Below are 24,591 nucleotides of genomic sequence, written 5' to 3'. Positions count from 1 at the left end.
ATTCTCATATTTCAAACATGAGGACGCCTTTGTACAAAGGATCGCCCGATATCTAATCGCATTTACATCCAGTGTCTTAAGTCATATGTATATACAAGAATAACGTGTTGAGCACTGCTAATACCAAGTGGTGATAGCATAGCTCAGGGGATTTTGTCCAATAACTTTCCCAACTTCTCTCTCTCAACTCTCTTTACTGCTTTAGAAAGAAGCAGCACGGGCAAGCTTGCGGCGCATGGAGCGGACGCGGCGGCGAGCAGCAGACTTCTCGCAGTCGTCACCCTCGCCAGCGGCAGCGGTAGGAGCAGCAGAGGGCTCAGCGGGGCTGGTGCTGTTGCCGCCGTTGTAGTCGGGGATGCCTGCAGAGGGAGCGGCGGAGGTGGAAGGGGTGGTAGGAGTAGTGGGGGTGGTGGGAGTGGTGGCACCATCGGAGCCAGTGCAGTCACCGTCGGAGGTCTGGCCGAGAAGGTTGGCAGTGTGGTCCTCGCATCCGGAGAAGGCAACGGGGCCACCGGGGACGGTGTAGTTCTTGGGGGCGGGGTAGTAGATGTTGATCAACAGACCGGGCTCCTCGCCGGTGTAGACGCCGGGGAACTTGACGACGGGCGAGGGGGTCTCGGTGGAGGTACCAGTGACGGAGATCTGAGCGCAAGCGATGTAGAACTGGGCACCACCCTTGGTGCCGGCGCCGTGGAGGCCAATGTGCTCAGCGCGCATCAGGTACTCGCCGGTGGGGACCTCCTTGGGGAGAGTGAAGGTGAAGTTGTGAATACCGGCGTTGTTGACGTAGGTGGCCCACTGGAGACCAGCCTCGGTGATGTTGGAGGTGGACAGCTCGTAGACCTTGAACCAGTCGCCGTCACCCTTGTAGGAGGCGACACCGGAGGGGGCCTTGGAGAGGTAGACGGCGAGGGGACCAGGGTGGCCCATGTCGTTCTCGACGATGAAGCCGACCTCATCACCGGCGTTGACGGCCTTGGTCTGGGTCTTTGCGAGGACATCGTCGTCGTTGCCGCCAATGTTGCAGACGATGCCGTCGGAGGTGACGTCGGTGACGGGAGAGTTGGAGTTCTTGGCCTCGCGGACGTACTGGTAGCGCTCGGTCTGCTCACCGTTGACGATGAGAGTAGGGAAGACGTAGTGGGCCATAGCCTGGGGCACGACGGCCGCGGCAGCGAGGAAGGCGAAGGAGCGCATCTTGATTTTGTGTTGTGGGTTGGTTTGGTTTGGTGAAGACCGGGTGGTTGGAAAGATTGGACAGGAAGAAAATGAAGAGGTTGATTTTCCACCAGGGAATGAATGAAAGTGAAGTTTCTGAAAAGAAAGAAAGTGGTTTGTACAATGACAAAAGACACAGCGATGGTTGAGAACGAATAGAGAATAGAGAAAAGATGAAAATGGTGAGAAGAAATGGTTGTCTTATATCGAAGATATCTCACCACCCTTAGCGCACTAATAGGATGGGAACCAAAGACTGTCAGCCGCCATGATCCATCATCCCACCCACATTGCTGATGAGATTTCTCCCCACATCATGGCAGACTACCCTCATCTGGACAAAAATCCAGGCATCATGGACGCGAAAAGGGGTGGTGAAAGGGCAAGGATGGCCAAAGGAGCTCGACCTTGTTGCCTCGTCCAACCAGGATCACACGATAGGAGTAGGCTTCAGTGACGATTTGGTCGAAGTGCTCTTCGTTTGAAACATTGGAGCAACATGTACGCGGGACCCATTTCCCACCAAACACGGTCGTCGACGCCGGCGAACACCCCTGGATTGGGGTCGCAACTAGAGTACGATTGACGACATTGACCCCTGGGCTGCTCACAAGCCGCCCACGTTGTCGAAATCTGTGGAAATACAGTCGCCAAGCTTGGCTCATGCGCCGATTCCCCTTCTGCTCCTGTTCATCTAAACTCACAGCTCGCTTGCAGCACATACCCTTGTAGGTGAACCTGGCCCGAGCTGGTCGAAGCCCCGAATCGGTCGCTTGTAGATTGTTCTACATCCACAGTGGTCGCCCTTATTCGTCCTAGCCGCTGGCGGCTTTCTGCGCCTGTATGCCCGTAACGGCGTGAAAGGCTTGTCGGGGTTTGGCCGTTGGCGAATTTGGTGCTGTCAATTTCGGTCGACAAGCCCGGTTTGCCTGTCAATACCCGTTTATTGGTACTCTGTGCTCTCGGCTTGATAGTTCTGGACTTTCTTCACCTGGCGAATACTCGAAACTATGCCGTATGGCTAGTTCCGCGCGACCCGGAATTCAAAGTCTTTACAAAGCCATTACAAAAACATTTGAGCCCGCGAGAAGAGTGTCGTAGACGAGCGTTTCCCCAGAGTCAATATGCGTAGCTTTCGTCTCAAGAGCGATCCCGCGAGAAAGGTTATGCCACTCTGAACTCTGTTTTGGCAGTTCTGGTTCCTGATCGACGCGGCCGTGGTGGGATTCACCTGAAACCTGGGTCCAGGGGCGCGCAGCGAGGAAGAAAAACTCCAGCTGGCGGCTATTCCCTGTCGCAGATCAATTTACACGGGACGAAAAGCCCCCCACCAAGAAGAAGAAAAGGAGGACGGCGCTTGGGTGCATTTTCAATTCTTTGGCGGCAGCTCCCAGTCGCAAAGCAGTCGTTGACAGAAACTCGGCACGCAAAGCCGAGTGAATGACTTGGATCAACCTGGGTTCTTGACTGAAGTTCTGTGGTTTCCCCTCTCTTGCTGCGGTGTGATGGCCAAGGAGAGAGGCCAGGCCAGACTAGCATCAACCCCGACAAATGTTGTTATCACGGCTTACTAGTCGAACCCAGCGCTTCACAACTAAAGTGAAAATAAAGTGCGATCGTTAAGTGCCGCCCTGCCGAGATATCATAATAGCACTCGCTAAGAACCAATCCAGCGAGTCTAGCGGCTCTGGTCCGGACGTTCCAGAAGCCAAATGCCAGTTGAATCAGGCATGCAACTCCGCCGAGATTTCTTAGTCAGACCAAGAAGAACCGCTCCCTCCGGTCATGCTTCTCCTGTTTCTCCTCTTGTCCAAGCCAGTCTCCATCGGAAAGGGGGGCCATGCCCGTCAGAGAAAAATAAAGCCGTCTCCATAGTCGATTTATGTCTAATATCAGGCTCCATGGCTGAGCCGTCCGGTGGGATTCCCTATTCGATCGAATCTGTCGACGCCCCCGAAATACTCGGATTCTGCTCCGTCTACACACAAGATCGTCGTTGTGGACGATTGCGCCCTGATATTTCGCAACAGATTCTTCGGCATCCACCGACACTGGTTTATTGGGCCACTTCTGCACTTCCTAGTCAATATCAGCGTTGACGGGACGAATGAAGTAATGATGATCGCAGCAACTCGATTCAGTCACCTAACCTAGCAATAGCATCGGTTCGCCCCCAACGTGCCGTGCGTGCTTTCCGCGATGCGACCGTACGGAGCGGTGCCCGAGACTGGGCAGTAAGTTGGACTGACGATCCCACTATCAGCTCCGAGGGCGCGGTACTGACTTGCGACGGTTGTCTCAACTTCATTGACGCCGACGATCGGCTTCCGGGCAGTGTAGCACGGTGGGTCTGCTGGCCTGATTGTCCCGCCCCCATGAGCCGAAGTTGGCGACTCGAAAGTTGACGTGAGCACCCGATGAGACCGTACCAAGACCTGCGTTGTATGGAAAGACCCAAAAGGATCTCGCTGTCTCTCGTATATTCTCCTGCCAAGCGGACGAGTGCTGGTATGTCGCGATTTCCAGCAGCAAGTTATCGCGAAAACCTTCAACCCGCCGGCTTCCTTACTCGCCCAATCTATTTGATTAATCACGTAAGCCATGTGCTGCGACGCCCAGATTTTAGCTCGTCTCATCACTCTCGCTGACAACTCTACTTCATTTACTACACACTAGGCGTTGCCAGCTTCTAGCCAAGAATCTGCTGTCTCGAGGCTATACTATCGATATTGCTTTCAATCAACAGAGCAATTGCTGACAGATGAGCTGACAGAAGGCTCCGTATTTTGACAACCCGCTGTGCGTACGCTATCTTCCCGATAGCGCACTTTCCCACTCTGCTTTCCCCGGCCGTCGTCGCCTCAGTCGAACTCTTCAAGTATCGTAGGTTTGTAAGCATGCACGTGGATAGTCGTAATTACCATCTCACTTGATAACCCAGACTGAAGCAAATCTATAACTTTTACTTTGTGTTGTCTATCTCTTCCTCGAACCAATTTGGATCCACCATCAGGCATGATCATGCCCCTCATGATCCTCCCCGTCCTCTGTCCAGTCCGGGAACCCATCATCAAACAAGTCTTGTAACTTATCCCTCTTCTTCTCATCGTCCCATTTCTTATTCCTCATCACCTTCTGCCACTTCCTCCATTCCTCATCATTAAGCAAACACGCATCCAGCGCAGCCTCCAACCCCTTGATGTCCAGTTTCTCCCCGATGAACACCATTTCCTGGCGGCGGTCACCCCACTCGCCGCCCTTCTTGATGTCGTGCGTGACAAGGGCGTCCACTTCGCTGTCGCCAGTGAGGTAGTCACCAGGGTCAAGCGTGCAGAACCACGGGCGACCGCCGGTCATCGTAAGCATCGCGCCCGCTTGAGACCAGTCTCCTGCCCTGTGCGGTCGCGTCGCGAGGAAGAACTCTCCTTTCGAGCGAAAGAGTCGGTTGAAGAGGGGGTTGGCGGTTTTGTTGGCGAGGATGACTTCGTTAGAGGGAGGCTCGAGGGGATCTTCCATATCAGCATCCTCGTCATCAGCTTCGTCCGCTTCTGAGTCATCATCTTCCCATTCCTCATCCTCCCTCTCATCGGCCTCCTCGCCGCTCATGTCAGCGTCATCATCTTCGTCCATGGCATCCTCGTCTTCATCGCCTTCAGGCTCCTCCATTTGCAAAATGAACTTGTCGTAGAGGAGCGACCAGAGACGTCTAGGATGGAATGGCCGTGTCCTTGTGTAGATGAAGTTGCGGACGTTGTACTCCTCCGTCTCTGGCTTTGGTGTGACTGCCTTACGCCCATTGACCTGTAGCATCGAGTGTCAGCATATCTCATCTTGCGATGTATAAGTGGATAGCTTCAGATGGAATCTTACCTCGCGGACTGTCATGGCGTGCAGATCTTGCAGCCAGCCAACACCAGACTGAGCGACCTTGAGGTCGAATGTGTTGGTGTTGACGATCTCTTTGACGTCGATCTTGCTGTAGCTGGATTCCAGGATCTTCGCTCGTGGGTTGAGCTTCTTGATCAAATCCAACACGCGGGCGCGATCATCTTTGGTAACCTGCTCGCAGTCAGCAATTACATCCTGACCATGAAGGTAGTGTATCTCATAGAATCTTCAATACCATATCAATCTTGTTGAGGACGATCACATCTGCAAACTCAATCTGGTCAACCATCAGGTCAGATACTGTCCGTTCGTCTTCCGGCACGACGTCGTCCCGTCTTGAAGAAAGCAGATCGCTAGTGTGAAAGTCGTTAAATATCGTAAAGGCATCGATGACAGTGACAGTCGTATCAAGGCGAGCGAACTTGTCAACTCCGCCAGCATCAGCCCTGAAGAGCAGCATTCGTCAGTAAGATCGCGGCCACAAAATCCGCGAGGGTATGGGACTCACAGCCTCTTGAGCAACTTCATGGTATCTTCGTCCAATCCTTCGGGTCCTTCGCCCATCGTAGCCATCTGCTCTGCCAGCCGGGCATCAAAGGTCTCGGCGACTTGTTCGGGCTCGCTGATACCACTGCTCTCGATAATTACGTAGTCGAACTCGTGGAGCTCGGACAAGTTGACGAGCTCTTCTAGAAGGTCTCCTCTGAGAGTACAGCAGATGCAGCCATTCTGTAAGGCGATGACTTTTTCTTCGGTCTTTGTAAGGCGGTGGCTCTTTTTGATGAGGGATGCGTCGACGTTGACACTGTTCGGGGCAGCTAGTTAGTACTAATACATAGAGTAGATAGCAATTAACATACGCTCCGATATCGTTGACGATGACCGCAATGCGAAGGCCATGGTCGCTCTTGAGGATGTGCTGTAGAAGTGTTGTTTTTCCGCTGCCCTGTAATCCAGTTGTTAGACACATGTCACGATCGCTCACATATGTTGATCAGGACTTACCAAGAAGCCTGAGAGAAGGGTGACTGGAAGCGGTTTGCCCTGACCCGGCTTTGTAATATCGACGCCTGAGTCCTGGCGGACAAGCTTCGGAACCTCGTCGGTGAGCTTTGGTTGCGTAGTGGCTGGCACAACGACGGCACCCGTTCTGGGTTTCGTTGATGATGCTGAGAGTTTCTTGCCCATTGTAGATATCCGCGGCTCTCCTTCAACTCTGTAGAACTGGTAAAGATTGAAAATTGAAAGACTTGGAATTATCCTATCGATCTTGAGCTACAATATTTGGATATTTATATGAACTTTCCCAACATCTGGACAACTCAAATCCCGCCTTATCTGATCGACTGCCATCAAGGTGTCCGACTAGCGCTAGCTATCATTCCATCATTCCATCATACCGTCTCCTTGAATCATCTTCTTGTGCTCTGCTTTCTGTAGGACATGCGTACGACGGGCCATCCGGGTTCTGACGATGCCCCCGGCGATACAACACGGGATTGGCTGGCTTGTCACCGGGGCCGTCATCACCATCGGCCGCACGCTGATTGGCCGAAAAGACCACGACCGGGACCATATCCCGAAAACGCCTCGCCATATTAGGAAAAAAGAGTTAATGAAAGCATGGAAGATGGATCCAACGGCCGCCTCGGACCCTTGAGAACCTTGAGGGATACATTTCTTGAGTTGATTGTGAAATGACGCCTCGTCATTCGCTTGGGTCATTTCAGACGAGCTACCCTCGGGCCGGTGGTCAACCATGAGATCTACTATGAGCTAGGTAGGGAAGAAGGAAGGATTTAAGGGTTGAAGCCCTTGGGTTTAGGTTTCTCGGCACAGTCAGGGGACGAATTATGGAAGTCTTTCTCATGTTCTCAACCGTAGCGCAGATCTGCGATACTACCGTTGGACGGCCGAGTACGTGTGGCTACTACGTTGCTCATTGTAAGTCGGCACTTAGGCAGGTGATATCCAGATCCACCGCTTGTGATTATTCCAGTTTGATGCGCCCAGAACCTCACAAGTACTTGCCTCTTCGCGGCAGGCCGCCAGCTGTGCTCGAAGCTACTAACTCACCTTATCGAAGAAGTGAAGCACCATCATCCAACCTTTTCCCTCAATGGTAATCAATTGCGGCCGAAAAGCACCATAGGAAACTCCATGCCAAGAAATGTCTACTCCGTAGTGCTGCATACGGCCGATACGTACTTAATAGACTTAGGGAGGACTTCTTTCCACAAAACACGACATCCGTAGCCTCTCATCTTGCTAGCTTGTGCATTATCTTCGGACGGCTCAGGTTCAAAAGCGAACATTCCCAGAAGAAATGCGACTGGCTGATCATCTGCTGGGACCATGTGTAACCGGGACGAGACACTGTGATGACCTTGGCCCTCGAAACGACAATGCTCCTCGATCTCGTTCAACTAAACACGGAGCCAAGTCCCGAGGAATGGGAATGGCCCAGAAACCCGAATTTGTGAGAAACTCAGGAGCATGGACGATACAATATGCCGCTACTGTGTAAGCGTGCGTGTCGTCGTCTCCGGCCATCGTCAATTGATCGAGGCACAAAACTCATCAAGATCACAGTCGATGTTGGAAAGAAGAAAGGTGCCTCGCGTACTCATACAGCCAAGAGTCCATTTTTCGCGGATCTAGAGAGCAAGCCACATGAAGCATGATTCTGACGGACCGGAGGGTTATATAGCCGAAAGGATATTGGAGCCGAACAGCTAGTCGAACCGAACCTCGACTCGAGTTGAACGCAGATCAAGCGCTCGGCGTTTAAGCGCCAAAAGGATGAAGGAATTTTTAATGGTATTAATAGAAAGCACGTCGCCTGCCAATGCTATTGGCGTTCAGAATTTTGTAGAGGGCAACGTCATTGTCAGGTGAGAAGCCGACAAAAATGTTTGCCAGGTGCCCATGCATTCCCAGTTTCATCGTCGACCCCGTTGTGGATGAGGTTGACCCAGAGCTTACCCCGGATACTACCACGCAACACCCCTTCGACGGAGAGTTGGCCCATGTCACGAGACCAGGCTTTCTCTTCAAAGTGCTGTCTGTCCGCAACCCAACGATTATGTCGGTAAAAGTTGACTTGTTTGTTTACAGGTAGGTTAAGCCTGATTTTGTCCTTGCGTCGATCGCGACTGTTCCGTGGCCGAGCCGCTATGCATTGAAGCAAATGGGCTCTGGGCTCGCCAAAAGTTGCGTTGTTGGGCTGGGACGGGTTCATGCACACTTCAGTGCTAGACTTATGCGATGAAGAGCAGCGAGCTGCATCCAGCCTCGAAATACTCTTGTCGCAGTATCGATCCTACGGCGAAGGAATACGAAGTTGCACCGAGGAATAGAGAGGAGCTGAGAAGACAAAACAGCAATCGGCGCTGCAATCAAGAAGGGACGGAAAATGTTTCCAGGCTCGGACAAGGCCCCCCGACCATGTTTCTAATTCTCTCCGTCCTCGAAGCGCCGGGGTGGAGTTTCTTGTGTACCAACGTAAAAAACTGGCACACTTTAGCATCTCACTCTGCCAACAACTCTTCGTGCCTATCCATGACTTGCTTGCAGTCGCATTTTCGGTGGTTTCAGACACCAGAAAGAGGGCGCCTCCGGGCCAAGCCGCCAAGAAACGCGTCAAACACGACCGAGGGTTTTGGTGCGGCACGGCGGGCTCATCAGAGTGACAGCGGCCGGGGTCCGTCTGAAACCCTCCGAACATGGAATCGGTGTGGTTCGCGGTTTGCCCTCTCAGAGGCTCCAGAGTCCCATTGCCAGCTGAGGAGCTCCCCGTTGTCCGGGCCTCCTTGACCCCTTGGGTGTAACTGTGCGGTGCACTGAGGCTGGTGAGGAGGAGCTAGAACTGGGCAAACATGGCTGATGGTTCTAGCGGCTGCGCCAGAGTCATGTTAAGCCGCCTCTGGAGTCCGGGGTCTATTCGTGTGAGCGTCCCCCGGAGCTTTCCCTCGCCTGCGCTTGTCGCACCAAAGACCGGTGCCCACTGTCCCTGAGTCCCTGAGCAATCCGCAGCTTGTAAGAGAGGCACATCTCGAACCCCCCTTGCCCGTTCTTCTTGGAAGTTGTTTGATGTGGGAGACATTTTTGCATGGATGTCTCCGAACTCGTCCGTGGGGTTGAGCGAGATGATCGACACGGCGAGAATTGATAACATGAAGCGAATGCCGCCCACCCCGTCGTGACGTCTGCTTTGGTTCTTGTTGTTTCTGCCTCTGCTTCTGTCCAACATCTCGGGGATTCGTGACTCTATTTCTCATGCGGCGCTTGCGTCATTTTTCCTTTCTTGTTGTTCTCTTCTAGATTTGCAGCTGCGCTGCTTTTTCCTTCACTCACTCGCTGGTCGATTTTACTTCGTTACTGGTTTGTAGGACAGGTGCAGAAGACGCGAAGGCTCGTACCGATGGACGCAACTGCGACTTGGTCTACTCTGAGGTACGGGATCAACCAAGCATTCTCATCAGTCTTTCAGTGAGGGTCGCTAACCGGTATAAACAGGCAGCGGAGGAGAAGAACTGCGCCTAAATTCCCTGGCAGACCTCGTCACAATCTGGCCCGTAGACAAAGTCCAGCACCACCACCCGCTAAGGAAGAAGAAGCCGAGGAAGCAGACGGGGAGCAAGAAGCCGGCGGCAAGCAAGAAGAAGAGGAGGAGGAAGACGAAGAGGGGGCCAAGCCTAATCAACCCGCCAACCAGAGAAAGGAACAAGAGGAGGAGGAGGAAGAAAAAGAGGAGGAGAAGCCTGCAGGCGGCGCTGCAAAGGAAGCCGAGAGCGATTCAGAAGCCGGCGGCCAAGCCGGCGCAGCATCATCAGCCAGCGACTCAGACGCACCACAACCAGGCGCACCGCCAGGCCAGCAATCCGACTCGAGCAGCGATTCAGAACAAGAGCAGCCTCCGCCAGCAGTAACGCCACCACCCGGAGCAACGCCAGCCCCTCCCCCGAGTGTGCAGCCGCCTCCGGCCGCACCGTCACTCCCACCCCCGGCGGCGCAAGGATCCCCGATCCCATCGGCAGTCTTGAACCCGGCGTTGCCGGCAAGCCTACCGCCCGCAAGAGGCTTCATTACTCTTGTTCCCGGAGCGCCGCCACCCTCTAACCCACCGCCTCAAGAGGCTCCAGCGCAACAACCGGCGCCGGTCGCGACACCGTCGAGCCCACCTGCTCGCCAACCGCAGAATCCTCCACTTGCCAGTCAGCCGCCTGCAACACCGTCACCGCCTCCTCCTCCCGCCGCCGAAACCACTCCTTCAACGAATCTGCCGCCGCCCCCGGTTGAAAATGCCGCGTCCGGAACACCACAGCCGGAACTTCTCCCACCAAGCTCACAAGTCGAGGCTTCCAACGCGCCATTGGCGTCAGCTGCGCCCGCTGATGGCACAGACCGTGGATTCGCGATCGGAGTCTCCTTCGCCGTTGTCGGTAAGTCATTGTAAACCCCCGCCTTCTAGCCCAAAATTCTAATCAGGGATCGCAGCCATCATCGGATTGCTCATTGGCGCAGTAATCTTCGGCGTAAAACGTTACAAGAGGAAGAAGAAGGTCGCCGCCGTAGCAACAAACATGACGCAAAACACACCACCAGGCGGTAACGGTATACTCCCAAGAGAGTCCGCCATCCTCAGACAACCAAAGCGCAGCACCCGCGAGATGGAGCGCGCCATGGTCACAACCTTCAGACAGACCAAGATCGCGAACCGTACCACCAAGGAGATGGAAGAGCAGATGATGGAGCAATTCAAGACAGACAGAGCATCTAGGGTGGACGCATCCTCCGCCAGGCCTCTACCGAATCCTTCAACAACGAACGCGACTGCTGGGGTTCCGCCTCTTCCCAACATGCCCAGCAGCAACGACCCCGTTGTAAACACTAGAAACATGCAAGCGGAGAGCTTCTATTACGAAAAGTCCATCAACGAGCCGCCGGTCGTACCCGCGCCACTGAGAATCAGCACAGGGCAACGACGGCCTCCGACAGCGGTTTCGACAGCGAGGGTGCCGTATCCTGCTTCGACATACGACATGTACCAGGAAGTTGGACAGGGTCCGTACCGGGAGTCTATCAATATCGGATACCAGCCTACCACCAACAACAACGGCTATCGACCATATAACCCGGACAACTTTTACCGGCCGCAGCCGGGTCAGCTCCCCCGAGCGGAGAGGGGACCTGACGGGCGGTTCTCACCCGAGATGGGGTACCGCGGTTGAGAAGTGCCCGGACTGAAGTAAAATCGTGGCACGCCAATACGGTCACTACCGAGAGCATACGGCGACATTTTTTTCGAGCTGGGATCAACCCATGATATATCGTACCAAGGATCGGATGATGGGCCCTCCGAACCAGACCTTGCGAACCACACACGCTGTACTCGGGCATAGATGGGATGACTGCTGTCACTAGTCTCATTTGTCTCACCAACCATTATTATTTTCCCTTTCTTGTTGAATACCCAGGCAGAAGATTGTCGTCCACGATGTACTATATCAATATGCAATAATATCACGAACCATGATGATTGAACCACTCACATAATTCCATCAAGGTGTTGTTATCGACAGCCGATCCGAGGAGTCCGCCAGAGCAAATAGTGTCATGATCTGGGTCCTAACAGTCTCTTCATTTCATTGGCACCCATCTCCACGTGCCGTACTTGATATGTCGACCTTTAGACGCGCGGAGGATCTTGCAATACGGGTCCAGACGCATGCCTCCTGAAACGAACGTCGTGACAGACCCCTGTCATGCCCCGAAATAGGCTCGCCAAAAGTTCCCAACCTTTGAACCCACGCAAGAAGTTGTGTGAGGACACAGAAGGGATCGGGGATGCTGCGACCATCGGCATGTACTCACAAGCAGGTCGACATGGATATAAGCCTCATCTTCGAGGTTGCCTCTCCTTTCCACCGTGGCAACTCTCAACATTGTGTCAGGAGCGGATTCAAGATAGGTCAGCAGGAAGGTAATTGTGATGCGTTCTACAAAGATGGTGCTACGTGATTCTATCAACTATCCGTGGCATATTCTATGACCCCTGCACTCCTCGTCGCCTACAGGTCCTCCAGGAAATCTATTCCTGATGTAAATGTCATTCTATCCGCAATCATTTTGGGTATTGGGTCTCCCGTCCCCCACTTCCTCAAGGCAAGATCTAACGGCGTTTCCCCGGACTTCGATTTTATGAAAAGACTGGCGTCAACTTTTCCCCCGTCAAGCAACCATTGTACTGACTGCGGTTTCACCAAGATGTGACCTGCAACATAGTGCAGTAGCGTTCCCCACTTGTCAATCGCTGTGTTTGGATCGACCAAACCCGTATCATACAGATATTGTGCTACTTTCAAGTTCCCCCTACAGATGGCCATGGAAAAGGGGGTACCCCCGAGCGAATTCTGTGTCTTAATGTCAACCTTTTGTGTCTCGACAAGATATTTGACGATCTCAACCCGCCCCTCTTCTGCTGCTTGAAGTAGAAGTGAAAATGGCCTCTCCGTGACAGTGAACTTGGACTCGTTTCCTTCTGCTAGGCGCTTGGCCCAATGCCGCTCCAAAACATCGATATCAACCTTGCCTGCTTCTGTTAGGAGCTTGAAAATATGAACGTTGCCCCATTTTATGGCAAGAATTAAAACCAGCAGCCAATTCCTTTCGTGATGGCTCTGATACATCCCTATCAAATGACGGACAGCGGTTTCATTTTCGCATATCAAAGCGATGCTGAAAAGATCAAATAATCCATCTTTGACTTCCATGTTGGGTTCAAGCCCACTTTGTGCGAAGAGATAATCCAGAAACTTTTCGTCGCCCCCCCAGATGGCATATGTATATGGCGTGTAACCGCAGCTGTCCTTGAGGTTCAGATTATCCTGTCAATTAAATTAGCACATAAAATCTGCACGTATAAGGGGAGTTCGCTGACTTTATCGGTCCCGCCTAAGAGCTCAAAGATTCTAGCAAGACCGAAATATGCTGCGAGATGTAGCCCATGAACAAATTGAGGCATCGGCACTGAATCGAAATTGGATAAATGCTTGTGATTGAACAGGAGAGAACGGGCTGATGAACAGTGCACATCATTGTATGCTCTGTCGGTAAGAAAGCGGAGTATTCCCTGGTCTGGGTGATTAATGTATCTCGCGTGATAACCCCAGTTGTAAGCGGCGTAGTCGTACAATGGATCTCCAGTGATGTTAAGCCAACGTCGATCCTCTCGAGACTGTGATAGCTGAATTTGCTCTTCCTTCTCTAGATTTATCCACATCCGCTCGAAGTGCTCCTCATAGGTGAACCTGAATTTGTCATAAGAAAGATACGCAACGCAAGATTTCGCAAGGAGCGTTTGCGCTTCAGGAATCCAACGCTCCTTCGTCCTCTCGAAGAATTCCTGGGTCGTGTAGTGAACCAAACGGATAATCTTGCTCTCTTCATCAATCGTAACTAGACCAGCACAGACTGAAATGATATCTTCTAGCTCAGGGAGGTTGTCTTCATCTAGTTTAGTCGTCCCTTCCTCCACGGCGAGAGCGTGTTGTAGCTCCACGGTATCGAGTGGTCTTCGAGCGCAGCATATCCAGGACAGCGTGTCCTTTGCGAGAGATCTTTGGTCTTCGAGCTGTCGTTCGATGCGCTCCATGGCATTCTCATACGCAACGTCGTACGCCTCGGAACCGCTAGAGAATTTGCGAAGTGCCTCTTTGACGGCTTTGGCTGAGCGTTTTCCTTGTAGCGAATCTAGATGAAGTTGTGCTAACAGAAACCTTATGGATTGGAATTAGTCAAGTTCAATTCCACTGGCAGGTGACCCAAATCGCATACATTCCTTGAACGGCTTGAATGATAGCATCCTTGATTTGGTCTTGGAGGCCTTCGTTCTTTCTCACAGCTAAGGGTAGCTTCGACATCTGGCCATCTAGGAACTTCATCACATCTCCATCGGAAGCCCGTATTTCGATGCATGGTGAACCATCGAAGTAGCGCTCGATTTCTGGTATGTGCCTAGAAGTCGCAAAAATGTTGACATATGATGTTTCCTGTAAACTCCATATAGCTTCGAGAAACATATTTCGATTTTCGTCGAGTTCATCCAAGGCGTCGATGACAACGTATACTCTGCTGAATCGGGGTACCACGGCTTGAAGACAACGCATTATGTCTTGTTTCGACGCCGAAGACATCCCGTGCCTGTAGGTGTTCTCTACCTCTTCGCACTCTTCTGGCGTCGTGCAATAGAGTTGCTTCAATACGCTGGCTAGCAAGTTACGGGGTGTTTGCTCATCGTGCCGTCGGAAATTGCAAAACATGAAGCTAACTCCAACCGTCGAATTTCCCTCAAACCGGCGTTTGAGATGCTCGATGACGATGGACGAAAGCATAGTCTTCCCAGCACCAGGCATTCCGGGACAAAATAGTGTTCTTCGATCTCCAAGGACCCAGGCTTCGAACTCTGGGGATTCAAGAAGCCATTTTCCAGTTCCCTCTTGCCTCCTATCGAGGTTGTCAATCTGCTGCGTTGTGAAGTCGACTGGCGTTATTCTATCCAGAATCTGTATCTTCCTTTCTTCTAAATGTCTTCCGGCAAGATCCTTTTTCAAAGACCGGACTTCGAGGTTGGTTTTCACCGCAAGCGTCGTATTGTCGATCGAGATCATGCTGTTTATCAATTGGCACCGGCGCTGGAGGTTTTCAATTGCTGACTGCGTCATTTCGCCAGAGAACATCGCTTTGAACCGTTGCCAGCCGAAGCGGCTACCCTTAAGCTGCTTCTGCAGCCCCTCAAGAATACGAACGAGTTCGTCTTGACAAGCAGAGAGGAGGCTTTCATCGTCGGGACTGGAGAGTGTCATAAGGTTAGACAGCACTGCAGAGTGCTGTCCCTCAAAGGCTGCGATAAAGTCGGGATTCTGGATCAGAAGGCTTGAAGTTTCTGATAGTGTTTTGTACAGCCCATCCATCTCATTCTTGAATTTTTTGGCGTCTTCGGGAGCATCACGCCAGCTCAGGCCAAGTTTCGTGCACGTGGTGACGATCTGAGCCACCACGCTGATGATGCCGATGATCCCTGACGGATCCATATTGACAGCTTCGAAGCGATCAGTGATGGTAGAAAAGAGAAGGGAATGGCTAGGAAAGTCGTTGAAAAATGGTGATGTGGAATGAGGGGAAACCAACGTCGAAGGCAGTCGGTAACAGGCTCCGGAATCCAAGTCACATCACAAATGGCGCAGGCTCAAAATCTGCATACGCATGCAATTCATACATTTCACAGCCCCAACGAGCCAATCATTGCTGTTAAGACAGATCAAACTGAATGCGGCCCCTTGTTGTTGGCCATCTGGCCATCTCTGTCCGCCTGATTCGCCATGCAAGCGCCATGCAAGCGCTCGTAGTCCAAGTAGCTACCCGATTGGTTGTTTCGCTTTCTGCCCTTGTGTAATTTGACTGATGAAGTGCTTTGGTTCGATCGCGGTAACTGAACTTGTCACCTAAAGCTCGTTCCGCAGCTCTTCAATTACCACGCTGTGTGGCCCCCATCTACACGGACATCAGAACCGGTCATGAAACTGCTGGCATCGCTAAGCAGAAAGGTGATGGGCCCTCTGTACTCATGCGCCTCACTCAATCTCATCAACATATTGCCGTTGGTCCATTCTCTCTCTATAACAGGATTGCTGAGTGGTCCTTCCGTCATACGTGTACGGATGTACCCAGGCGAGATCGAGTTCACCCGAATGAGTGGTATATCTGCGCGGCTGCCCCATTCAGCAGCAAGAGAACGAGCCATCTGAACAACTGCCGATTTTGAGGAATTGTATGCCACGGTATCAACACCCTTGGAATTCGGTTAAAGTCTGCGTACGCCTTTGCTATTCCATTGACTTACCTTGTTGCTCCCGTGAGCACTCATACTCGCAATGAGGACAATACTTCCAGCCGATCCTTGCCTCTGAATCTCCTGGGCTGCAGCTTGTGCGCAGACGAGTGTTCCAATAACGTTGACGTCTATGATACTTCTCGCCGTGTCGATCGGGAAGTCGATGGATGGCGCGTCACCTGAAATTCCTGCACAGGCGACCAAGCCTCTTAAAGGGAACCGTGACTTCTTCATGGACTCCGCGAAGACAAATTTGACGTTTTCTGCGTTCGTGGTATCGCACCTATAGTAGCATGCTTGTGTTCCATGACTCTTGGACACGTTCAGCACACGATCTGTACGGGATTAACAATCAGCTTGGTCCAGGAGCCGCAACGGTTAAGAATCTGTGTAACCTTACTCCAGGGCTCTTCTAGAGGGTTCTCTTGTCGGTCAATGCATATAACATCGCCGCCACTCTCCAGTACAGAGCGAGCAACTTCTAGGCCCATAGAACCTCCGCCGCCAGTGACTACCGGTGTTAGAAAATTCAGGTATTTGAGGAAACATGGGTTTCCGCACTTAATACAGTCCGTCTGTCAAGTCTGAAGAGCTCATTCACTGACTTCTGCGGGTCACCCACTGATGGCTTGGTTTCTCTGACGCTCGATGACATCGTCACCCACGGAGAAATAGGACTGATGATCGCTGGTCAAGCTCGATTTCAGCGACGCAACAGGGTTTGTATCAAGGTATTCAGGGAAACCATAGACCGAGCGAAGGTCTGCTAGAAGGTTGGTGCCTCGCCCTCGTTGATGTAGTGTTGAGATTAGAAATGCGAGGATGATGATTTCCGGTTAAACTTCAGTCTTCGCCACAAGTCTACTTCCCCGCATCTGCGTCTTGGTTGTCCGCAGTGCAAAGCTTCACTTCTGGCGTCTCATTCGACGCTTTAGCACGTTAATTTCTGCAGGAGACATCTGCTTTGATCAGTCACATGCATTTTCATTGATGTGGACGTTGGCCATGCAACCAGATTCGAGCCTTGTTGACGAAGACCTCGAACGTAAATCAGTAATGCGCCAAGATAAGTTGTCTTTAGTGCGCTTCCGAACATTACCCTATCCTCTGCTTTCTCCTTACCCAGACCTCTTTATCTATACTTTCTATACCTGGAACATCCTCTCCTATCGGTATTGCACCTATTGATGCGGTGTCACGCAACTGAACCTCCCAGATACCCAGCTTATATCGCGCGCGGTCTGCCATTCCAGAATGCAGATCAAACGACCAGCCATGCTTGGGACATGTCAAACCTGCGCTCAAGACGATCCCGAAATCTTCAATGTCAAACGGTGTCCCATGTGAAAGCGGATACGAAGAATGTGGGCATTTCTGATATGAAAGTTAGGTCATACTCGGATCACAAAGGCACGTCTTCATGGGGCGGAAAGACTCACATGGTCGACGGCGTGAAATTTGCCCTTGAACTTGAAAACAAGTACTTGATCTTTCAGATCACCCTCAAGCTCAGCGTAGTTGAGAACATCAGGGGCCAAGAGTACCTCTGTACTGCGCGAAGGATCTGACTTCCGCACTTGGAACACCTTGCAACCGGATTTTAGATCCGTACCACAAAAACGGAGATCTGATAGGTTGCCTTCATCGATCCCAAGATCGGGGAATGACGAGTCGAGCCCGGCGAAGAACCATCCTGCTGAGGACCGCGATCGCCCTCCAAAGGCATTCATCCCTCCTCAATTCGGAAGTCAGACTCTTAGCATGGATTCGACGGATTCTGATCGGTGCTTATCGGGATCGCGAAAGTAGCGGTGTTCCCGTGACATTTGTGGCGGTCATCGCGTCAAGATTGATTCCTTTGATGATTTTCGAAAGGTCACGTGCTTAAACACGTGAGTGGGACCATCATGTTTGAATCCGCTGGAGTCTCACACCGAGGACGCATCAAGCTCAGATGCTCCCCCAGAGAGAATGTAACATTGCCAATCTGTCATGAGGTCATTTATTGAAGCAAGATCCTTCTGTTTTCGTTGCGATGGATCCGCTTGTTTCTTCGTGAGCGCTGATCGAGTGTGCACCCGCGAAAGAGACGCAAATTGATTTTGTCTTACATGGAAAAATGTTTAGTTCTCATCAAGTCTCCGTGTCAACTATCGCAGAAGAAATAGAGAGGATACTTTGCCCATCTTTATTAGCATGTATCTTCTAGCATAAGTGCTTGGTTGATGGGATCTATTGGGGAAAATGCTTAGCCAAGTTCGAGAGCCAGGCAGCTCGCCGAACCTACCATTTCCGGCGGCCCGGCCCTTGCTGAGGAGTAAGCATATCCTCTTTCCACGTGGGTACAATGTGTTTACTGAGTTCAAATGTAGTCTAACAAGGCCTAGACTCATGACAGCTTGTCAAGGTAACGTAATGAGGAAAGGGGAAGAGGTGACTTTCTAGAGACAGCTGTGGCTGTATATCTAGGCTCTTTCCGCTCAAGGGTAAGCCGCCACATTAGAGCCTTTCGGACCCCAGGGCGCAGAGATTGGGTGTTTCTAGGGTGTTGAAGAATACCAGGAATGATGATGTAGGGGACTAAAAATCTACATTGTGCGAATGAGCCGTCTGATTAACTGGTCAGCCGTCAGGAACATAGTTGTTGTTGACTTGGCTCGTCCTCACATCTTGTTGAGATACATCCCTGCTCAATGTTTCTCTCATAATCCAGCAAAATGAGGGTAACAGACAAAGAGCGTCGAACATACCTGTCCGAGACGTTGGTGTCTTGGCTGTCTCGGGTCTGGTAAGAGATGACAACCCGACCCGGAAACCGCCTCAAACGATCTCTCCAGTTCCATGTCCTTGGTTTTGTAAGTAGAATGTCCAACGTGGTTAGAACCGTGTGCCGCGCGGAGAGTCTCTTCTTTTTAACAATGAGCCCGGGTTCTAGATCCAACATCATTGCCGCACAGTTTCCTGTTGAGTCAACTCCCGCAACGCATGGCTCGCAGCATGACGCGTTCTGGTGCTCTTTACCCGACTTCTCGGAGTTCTTGGCACGGGTACAGGTGCCATGGGCGAAAGGTCCGCTTTGTGTCGAAGCCCGCGGCTTATCGTGGTACCCTCCCTTATGGGATTTGCGGTCTATTGAGTCCTTGACAGCAAAAGGGCCATTGCTCATTCGTCGCTTTGCGAAGTGCGATTGCGAGTCTAGCTAGATGCGAGTTGGACTAGTATAGGTCCCAGACCCCCGGGACGTCGATCGGCCTGGCCGTTTAGCCCGGAACGTCTGACTGGTATCAGCAAAGACACATGGCATGGCGCCTCCCTACCACCTCCCTTGCCCGCGTTGAGATCTCTCATAGCTGAACGCGGCATAGTTTACGGCCGGGCCAGGATAGGGCGATCCCGCGTACCCCACATTCGGGATGTCAACCGTATGCCACGATGAAGAACATTGCCTCTTAACCCATTCTGTATAATGCGAAGCGAAACGCTAAGAAATCAAAGGACTGCAGGGACTGTCAGGTCTTGTCTGAAGCACTTCCACCGTCTGGATTGATCCTAACGTCCTGAATTAGATCCAATATCAAGGGTGTGTGTTTGGAGGGCTCCACGTGTCTCATTTTCTTCTTTTACGGCCGTCCTGCGCTTGGCTGGATGATCACAGACGCAAGCGGCAACTCCTCATTCGACCGCTCACGGAATGCCTCCAATGCATAAGTACAACCTACCGCGCCCCAAGATCTCAACGTCTTCTCCAAGCATCCAATCTGTCTCATCTGGCATCCGCCCTCGATTCCTAGCGCCTTTGCCCTCAAACTCTCACATCGGCATCATGTCTGCGACTCATCTTCCGAACGGCTACAAGTCGTTCGGCCCGAAGGCCAACTGTACACTCGAGGTATGCCCGCTGGAGGCTAGTCTTCTACGTTATCGCCCATCGGTGCCAGTCAACGGAACGTTCATCGGGCTCTTTGCCCTGGCTATGATCATACATACTATCCAGGGTCTTCGATCAAAGAACTGGGGGTTCATGGCTAGCATGATTGGTGGATGTCTACTCGAGATCGTTGGCTACGTTGGAAGACTAATCCTCAACGACAACCCATTTTCTTTTGGCGGGTTTCTTCTGCAGATTAGTAAGTCCCACCGAGAACCCGATGGTTTGACTGGACCTAATCTCCTCTTGTCGCAGTCTGCATTACTGTCGGTCCAGTCTTCTTCTGTGCTGCCATCTATGTCATGCTATCCAAAGTGTCAGTCCATCCTGCAACGACTATCAATCATCCATTCACGAAGAGCTCTGACTGACTTTGGGTACGCAGAATCATCCACGTCGATCGATCGATCTCAAGATTCAACCCGAGATTATGCTACTTTGTCTTCATCCCATGCGACATCGTATCCCTCATTTTACAAGCAACCGGCGGTGCTCTCTCCAGCATTGCGAGCGACAAGGCGGCTGTGCAAAGGGGCGTCAATGTCTCGTTAGCCGGGCTGATCTTCCAGGTTGTCTGCCTAGTCGCCTTTTGTGCTCTCTTCGCGGACTACCTCATTATCTGCATGAGGACAAACGCTCGACAACGCATGACGAAAAACATGAAGATCTTCTTGGCATTTCTCTTCATCTCTACTATTCTGATCTTGGTACGATGCTCTTACCGTATCGAGGAACTGAAGGAGGGATACTTCAGCCCAATGTTCCGCGATCAACCCTTGTTCATTGGACTCGAATCTTCGTGAGTCTTTCTACATCCGGGATACTGCTCGATGGTCTGGCTAATTTGCGTCCAATCCTAGTGTCATGGTAGTTGCAGTATTCTGCTTGGTCATCGGGAACCCTGCGATTGGCTTCAGCACGACCGGGGAGAGAAAAGAATCGACCGCGTCAGAAGCGTTCGATCACCTCCCATCGCGGCAGGATAGCATGCCTATGGAGATGAGCGGCAGAAAGGACACGCTGCCGGGCTCGATTAATGTATGAAGCAGATGACGCCTGCGAAGAGCATCCACTGTACTGTTTACTCACGAAGATACCACAACTTTCAACTTTGCCTTCCTGTTTGACTAATTCGATTCGAGCTATTCGTAATCTGACATCACGCTGGATCCTAAGCTCTTCAATCCTATTTCCATGATTGGAGACTCGATAGAAGCCCCCACAGAGTATTCCTGCATCATTTTGCGGTACATTTCGGCATCTGACATACCACAGTGACCCTATTTTGGTGGGCTACGATACATGTGATCTCTAGAAACACAAATCGGCAGCCTCTGCTCCTCGGCCAACTTTTTCTTCTAGTCTTTCTCGGATTGAATTTCTTGGAGGAAGCGTCTCGTCATCGATTGTATCAGACGTCCATCTTCTTGCTCGGGGCACTGGAACTCGGGGTCTGTGGAGTTCCATCCCCATCTTGGCTCGTTGTCGGCGCGACGTCCACCACAGGGAGGCCACATCTTGTGCATGAGGGTTCATTCGCAGATTCGCAAGCGCATCTTCTCGAGCTGGGAAACGGTGAGCACTGGGCTTTCTGTAGAGGCTTCGGCACGGTCCACTTACAATCGCGTGATAGAGAGCACATACCACAGGGCCATCAGAATCAGAGTCACTGCGGTGGTAATGCCGAACCAGATCAGAAATACCGACGCTTCGGGATCCATCTTGAGTGATATAGTCTCGGTTGCTCGATGTTATGCTTGACTTTCTAGTTGGGGAGGTCTTGGGGTTACTGTGAGTGCGGCGCTGGTGTGCTCCTGTCTTCGAACTTCCTGATTCTGCTTTGATGGGTTGGGTGGTGGACTTTGAGAAATTCAGCGTCATCGATCGTGGGAAACTGCTTCTTATTAGACGCAGGCTGCATCCAAAAAGGTGCCCTGATGTCTTAAAGTTCAAGCCTCATGGCTGACGACCTTGAGGATCTGCAGCCGCAGAGCACTGCTAGAACCCTTCTGGTTAATCAGAGCCTAACAGTGAAATTATAAAGATGCAGCGGCGACCACCTCGCTCTTTTCAAGTGTGTTCTGATAGACGTAACTTTTTACCAGGCCCACTAGATCATGAAAAAATAGAACGTCGGTGCAGACCAAGATCAGCATGTGCTGCGAAATTTATATAGAAGGATCAGTAAAATCTCAACTTTTCCATGAGGAAACTTGAGGTATCACATCCGTCCTGCAAAGCACTTCGACGGCTCCAGGGCTAGTCGCTCTCAAAAACCCCCCACACGTCACTCAAGACATTCGTCAAATATAGCGGGTCAAAGATGATATTGTGTTTGTCAATACGCATTCTTCATGAGAGCAATACTTGACATATTCTATGATTCAGCATACTGGAGCTTGACGCTGACTCCATCTCTGGGGACCATGGTAAAGTGGATGTCCTTTCTCGGCTCGCCTGGCGGTCCAATCCACTCCATGCTCTTGAACCTTTGGATGAGTCTGACCAAGAAATATGCAGCCTCTGTGAGAGCGAATTGTTCTAAGGCAAGTTAGCATTCCCCTCCCACTACTGAGCGCATTAATTGTTAGCGGATATGGGATGACTTACGTCCCAAGCAGATCCTTGGACCACCACTGAATGGAATATAGTTCCAATCTAGTCGGACACCCTCCCATCGCTCCGGCTTGAACTCCATCGCATCCGCCCAGATATCCGCTCGTCGATGCAGAAGATACGGCACAAAGGTGACGGTCTGGCCCTTCTTGATCACGATGGGCGATAACCCATCAGCTCCGCCACCTCTTGGCAAGACCGTATCCCGTACCGCATACCGGCTGTTAAGCGGCGCGACATTGTACACTCTTAACGTCTCCCGCATCACAAATTGAAGATATTGTGAAGACTTGAGCGTCGCAAAGTCGATACCCTCAGGTTTCTCAGAGTACTCCCCAAAGTCCGCCACCACCTCTCCCCGAAGCTTCTCAAACACAGCCGGGTGCCGCGCAAGCATCAGCAGCACCCACGACAGTAGAGATGCCGTGGTATCCCGACCCGCCAGAAGTATCCCTAGGATCTGGTCCCGTAGCTCCCCGCGGTCCCGCGTTTTCTCTACGAGGGTATCCAGCAAGATGAACTTGTCCGTCGACGGCTTCGCGCGCTTGAGAGCCAGCTGGACGTAGTGGTCGACGTATCGACGGATGTAGTCAATGGACTTAGTGCCCACGCTACTTGGTGCCAAAAAGTACAGCCCCTGCAGCCGGGCGCGCAGAGCGATGTACATTTGCGCCTCGTGGAAGGCCGATGCGAAGGACATTTCACTTCCTGCCTGGTCAGCCGCCATAGCCGTCACCGCACTTGTCGATGTCGACATTTTGCCTAGAGCAGCGGCCGTTTGTGAATCGACCGTTTCGCCAAAGAGGAAGCCGGTTGCCGTGTCGAGGGTGAAGCGGAAGATCAAGGGCATGATATCAACAGACAGGGCGCCGTTGTCCGCCTTCTGGCCAACAAATGGCAGGGCCCGGAACAGAGCTTGCACGGCACGTTCCGTACCTTCGAGGTCGTTGATGTTCTCACGCGAGAACTGCGATCGGAAGAGCGATCTTGAATGTTCCCACAGGGGACCATCGTGGGTGAAGATGTTGTTGCCCTCTAGCGGCTTGAATTGCGCGATTCTGCGCGGGCCGAGCTCAAAGTCTCGGAACTTCGTCGCAAGGATGGCCTGAATGTTGACGGGGTCGATAGTATTTACCTCGGCTGGGCCGAAGAGGCCTGTAGTGCTGAAGGTGTCACCGCACTTTTTGAACTTTTGGGCAATGACATCGTCGAGGATGTCGCCGCCGCTGCGCACCACCTTGACGGCGCGCCAGACATTGTCGATGCCGAAAGGGAGCTTTGAGGAAAAGTGCTTAGGAAAAGTCGCGCCGTTTGACTTGGCAAAGAGAAGAATGCGGCGACGGGCGAGGAAAGTTGAGACGACGTAGTAGATCACGAATGCTGGAAGCGCGAATAGCACTACTGGCAAGGAGAGAAGCGCCATGATGGGAGTCTGTCTAGCGCCCAATATCGACAGATGAAAACTTCAGATGGCCCGTCGTACATCGTTCCAACGAGCCGGAACCCCACGAGATATATATCCCTCTCACGATGCCTGTCAAAATGGCGGCAAGGATTGGCACTAGTCGTGCAAGGAAGAGGTGGGTTTAATCCCCGTTATCGACCATGATCCGCACTGGCTTCCACTAAAACCCCAGCTCTCTGAAGTTTCCGAACTGACGAATCGTAGCACTCGCTACTGCGATTACCCGGCGCGGAGATCGTGGGCAATAAGAAGTCCGTCTCTACCCCATTGTTATACCATTCAAATATGCTTTCGTTCTCGTTTTCGCGATTCTACAGGTTGAAGTACTGATGGAGACACATGAATGCCAAGGGAGGAACAATCGTTGGCCTTGTGTTTGTGTTGTATCGACCGACGACAACCTGGACAAACTTCATCTACAGGAAAAGCATATGCCCCACCAAATGTTGTTTGCTTGACTGATCATGGTTGGAGTTCATAGCTTTGGTGCCCGAAGTGATATCATGCCTCGGTCGGCGAAGCTCAAAATTGCGACAACCTTTTCGGCGCCGGGATTTGAGCTGCGCGTGTCTTGGTTCGGAC

General features: G+C 51.9%; 10 protein-coding genes across 10 annotated transcripts; 3 read left to right on the top strand and 7 right to left on the bottom strand.

Moving 5' to 3' along the window:
• Positions 1 to 201: 201 nt before the first annotated feature.
• CCOS01_14856 (glycosyl hydrolase family 61) lies at positions 202 to 1,197 on the bottom strand (the record flags this gene model as incomplete). The annotated part of the gene is made up of 1 exon (XM_060462998.1): positions 202 to 1,197. One exon carries the CDS (start codon positions 1,195 to 1,197, stop codon positions 202 to 204), a length of 996 nt encoding a protein of 331 aa, XP_060306183.1.
• A 3,030-nt stretch (positions 1,198 to 4,227) lies between these two features.
• CCOS01_14855 (CobW/HypB/UreG) lies at positions 4,228 to 6,294 on the bottom strand (the record flags this gene model as incomplete). The annotated part of the gene is made up of 6 exons (XM_060462997.1): positions 4,228 to 5,019; positions 5,089 to 5,277; positions 5,342 to 5,552; positions 5,615 to 5,911; positions 5,967 to 6,052; positions 6,112 to 6,294. 6 exons carry the CDS (start codon positions 6,292 to 6,294, stop codon positions 4,228 to 4,230), a joined length of 1,758 nt encoding a protein of 585 aa, XP_060306182.1.
• Positions 6,295 to 8,373: 2,079 nt separating this feature from the next.
• CCOS01_14854 (uncharacterized protein) lies at positions 8,374 to 8,922 on the top strand (the record flags this gene model as incomplete). The annotated part of the gene is made up of 1 exon (XM_060462996.1): positions 8,374 to 8,922. The coding sequence occupies one exon, from the start codon at positions 8,374 to 8,376 to the stop codon at positions 8,920 to 8,922; it is 549 nt and encodes a 182-aa protein (XP_060306181.1).
• A 607-nt stretch (positions 8,923 to 9,529) lies between these two features.
• CCOS01_14853 (uncharacterized protein) lies at positions 9,530 to 11,339 on the top strand (the record flags this gene model as incomplete). The annotated part of the gene is made up of 3 exons (XM_060462995.1): positions 9,530 to 9,561; positions 9,625 to 10,550; positions 10,633 to 11,339. 3 exons carry the CDS (start codon positions 9,530 to 9,532, stop codon positions 11,337 to 11,339), a joined length of 1,665 nt encoding a protein of 554 aa, XP_060306180.1.
• An 840-nt stretch (positions 11,340 to 12,179) lies between these two features.
• On the bottom strand, positions 12,180 to 15,200 carry CCOS01_14852 (ankyrin repeat protein; the record flags this gene model as incomplete). The annotated part of the gene is made up of 3 exons (XM_060462994.1): positions 12,180 to 12,995; positions 13,049 to 13,886; positions 13,945 to 15,200. 3 exons carry the CDS (start codon positions 15,198 to 15,200, stop codon positions 12,180 to 12,182), a joined length of 2,910 nt encoding a protein of 969 aa, XP_060306179.1.
• A 437-nt stretch (positions 15,201 to 15,637) lies between these two features.
• On the bottom strand, positions 15,638 to 16,655 carry CCOS01_14851 (D-arabinitol 2-dehydrogenase; the record flags this gene model as incomplete). Its single annotated transcript, XM_060462993.1, has 4 exons — positions 15,638 to 15,958; positions 16,010 to 16,335; positions 16,401 to 16,511; positions 16,562 to 16,655. The coding sequence occupies 4 exons, from the start codon at positions 16,653 to 16,655 to the stop codon at positions 15,638 to 15,640; spliced, it is 852 nt and encodes a 283-aa protein (XP_060306178.1).
• A 440-nt stretch (positions 16,656 to 17,095) lies between these two features.
• Positions 17,096 to 17,730, bottom strand: CCOS01_14850 (Rieske domain-containing protein; the record flags this gene model as incomplete). The annotated part of the gene is made up of 2 exons (XM_060462992.1): positions 17,096 to 17,374; positions 17,440 to 17,730. 2 exons carry the CDS (start codon positions 17,728 to 17,730, stop codon positions 17,096 to 17,098), a joined length of 570 nt encoding a protein of 189 aa, XP_060306177.1.
• Positions 17,731 to 18,629: 899 nt separating this feature from the next.
• CCOS01_14849 (uncharacterized protein) lies at positions 18,630 to 19,348 on the bottom strand (the record flags this gene model as incomplete). The annotated part of the gene is made up of 2 exons (XM_060462991.1): positions 18,630 to 19,195; positions 19,318 to 19,348. The coding sequence occupies 2 exons, from the start codon at positions 19,346 to 19,348 to the stop codon at positions 18,630 to 18,632; spliced, it is 597 nt and encodes a 198-aa protein (XP_060306176.1).
• Positions 19,349 to 19,823: 475 nt separating this feature from the next.
• CCOS01_14848 (parasitic phase-specific protein PSP-1) lies at positions 19,824 to 20,972 on the top strand (the record flags this gene model as incomplete). Its single annotated transcript, XM_060462990.1, has 4 exons — positions 19,824 to 20,127; positions 20,184 to 20,244; positions 20,314 to 20,727; positions 20,789 to 20,972. The coding sequence occupies 4 exons, from the start codon at positions 19,824 to 19,826 to the stop codon at positions 20,970 to 20,972; spliced, it is 963 nt and encodes a 320-aa protein (XP_060306175.1).
• A 1,333-nt stretch (positions 20,973 to 22,305) lies between these two features.
• On the bottom strand, positions 22,306 to 23,967 carry CCOS01_14847 (cytochrome P450; the record flags this gene model as incomplete). The annotated part of the gene is made up of 2 exons (XM_060462989.1): positions 22,306 to 22,469; positions 22,539 to 23,967. 2 exons carry the CDS (start codon positions 23,965 to 23,967, stop codon positions 22,306 to 22,308), a joined length of 1,593 nt encoding a protein of 530 aa, XP_060306174.1.
• Between the last annotated feature and the right edge of the window lie 624 nt (positions 23,968 to 24,591).

Source organism: Colletotrichum costaricense (assembly GCF_030867565.1).
Source record: "Colletotrichum costaricense strain IMI 309622 chromosome Unknown Scaffold_22.1, whole genome shotgun sequence".
NCBI classification, from domain to species: domain Eukaryota; kingdom Fungi; phylum Ascomycota; class Sordariomycetes; order Glomerellales; family Glomerellaceae; genus Colletotrichum; species Colletotrichum costaricense.
The sequence above is the reverse complement of the archived record's forward strand: the minus strand, read 5'-3'. Positions and strand labels throughout refer to the sequence as shown.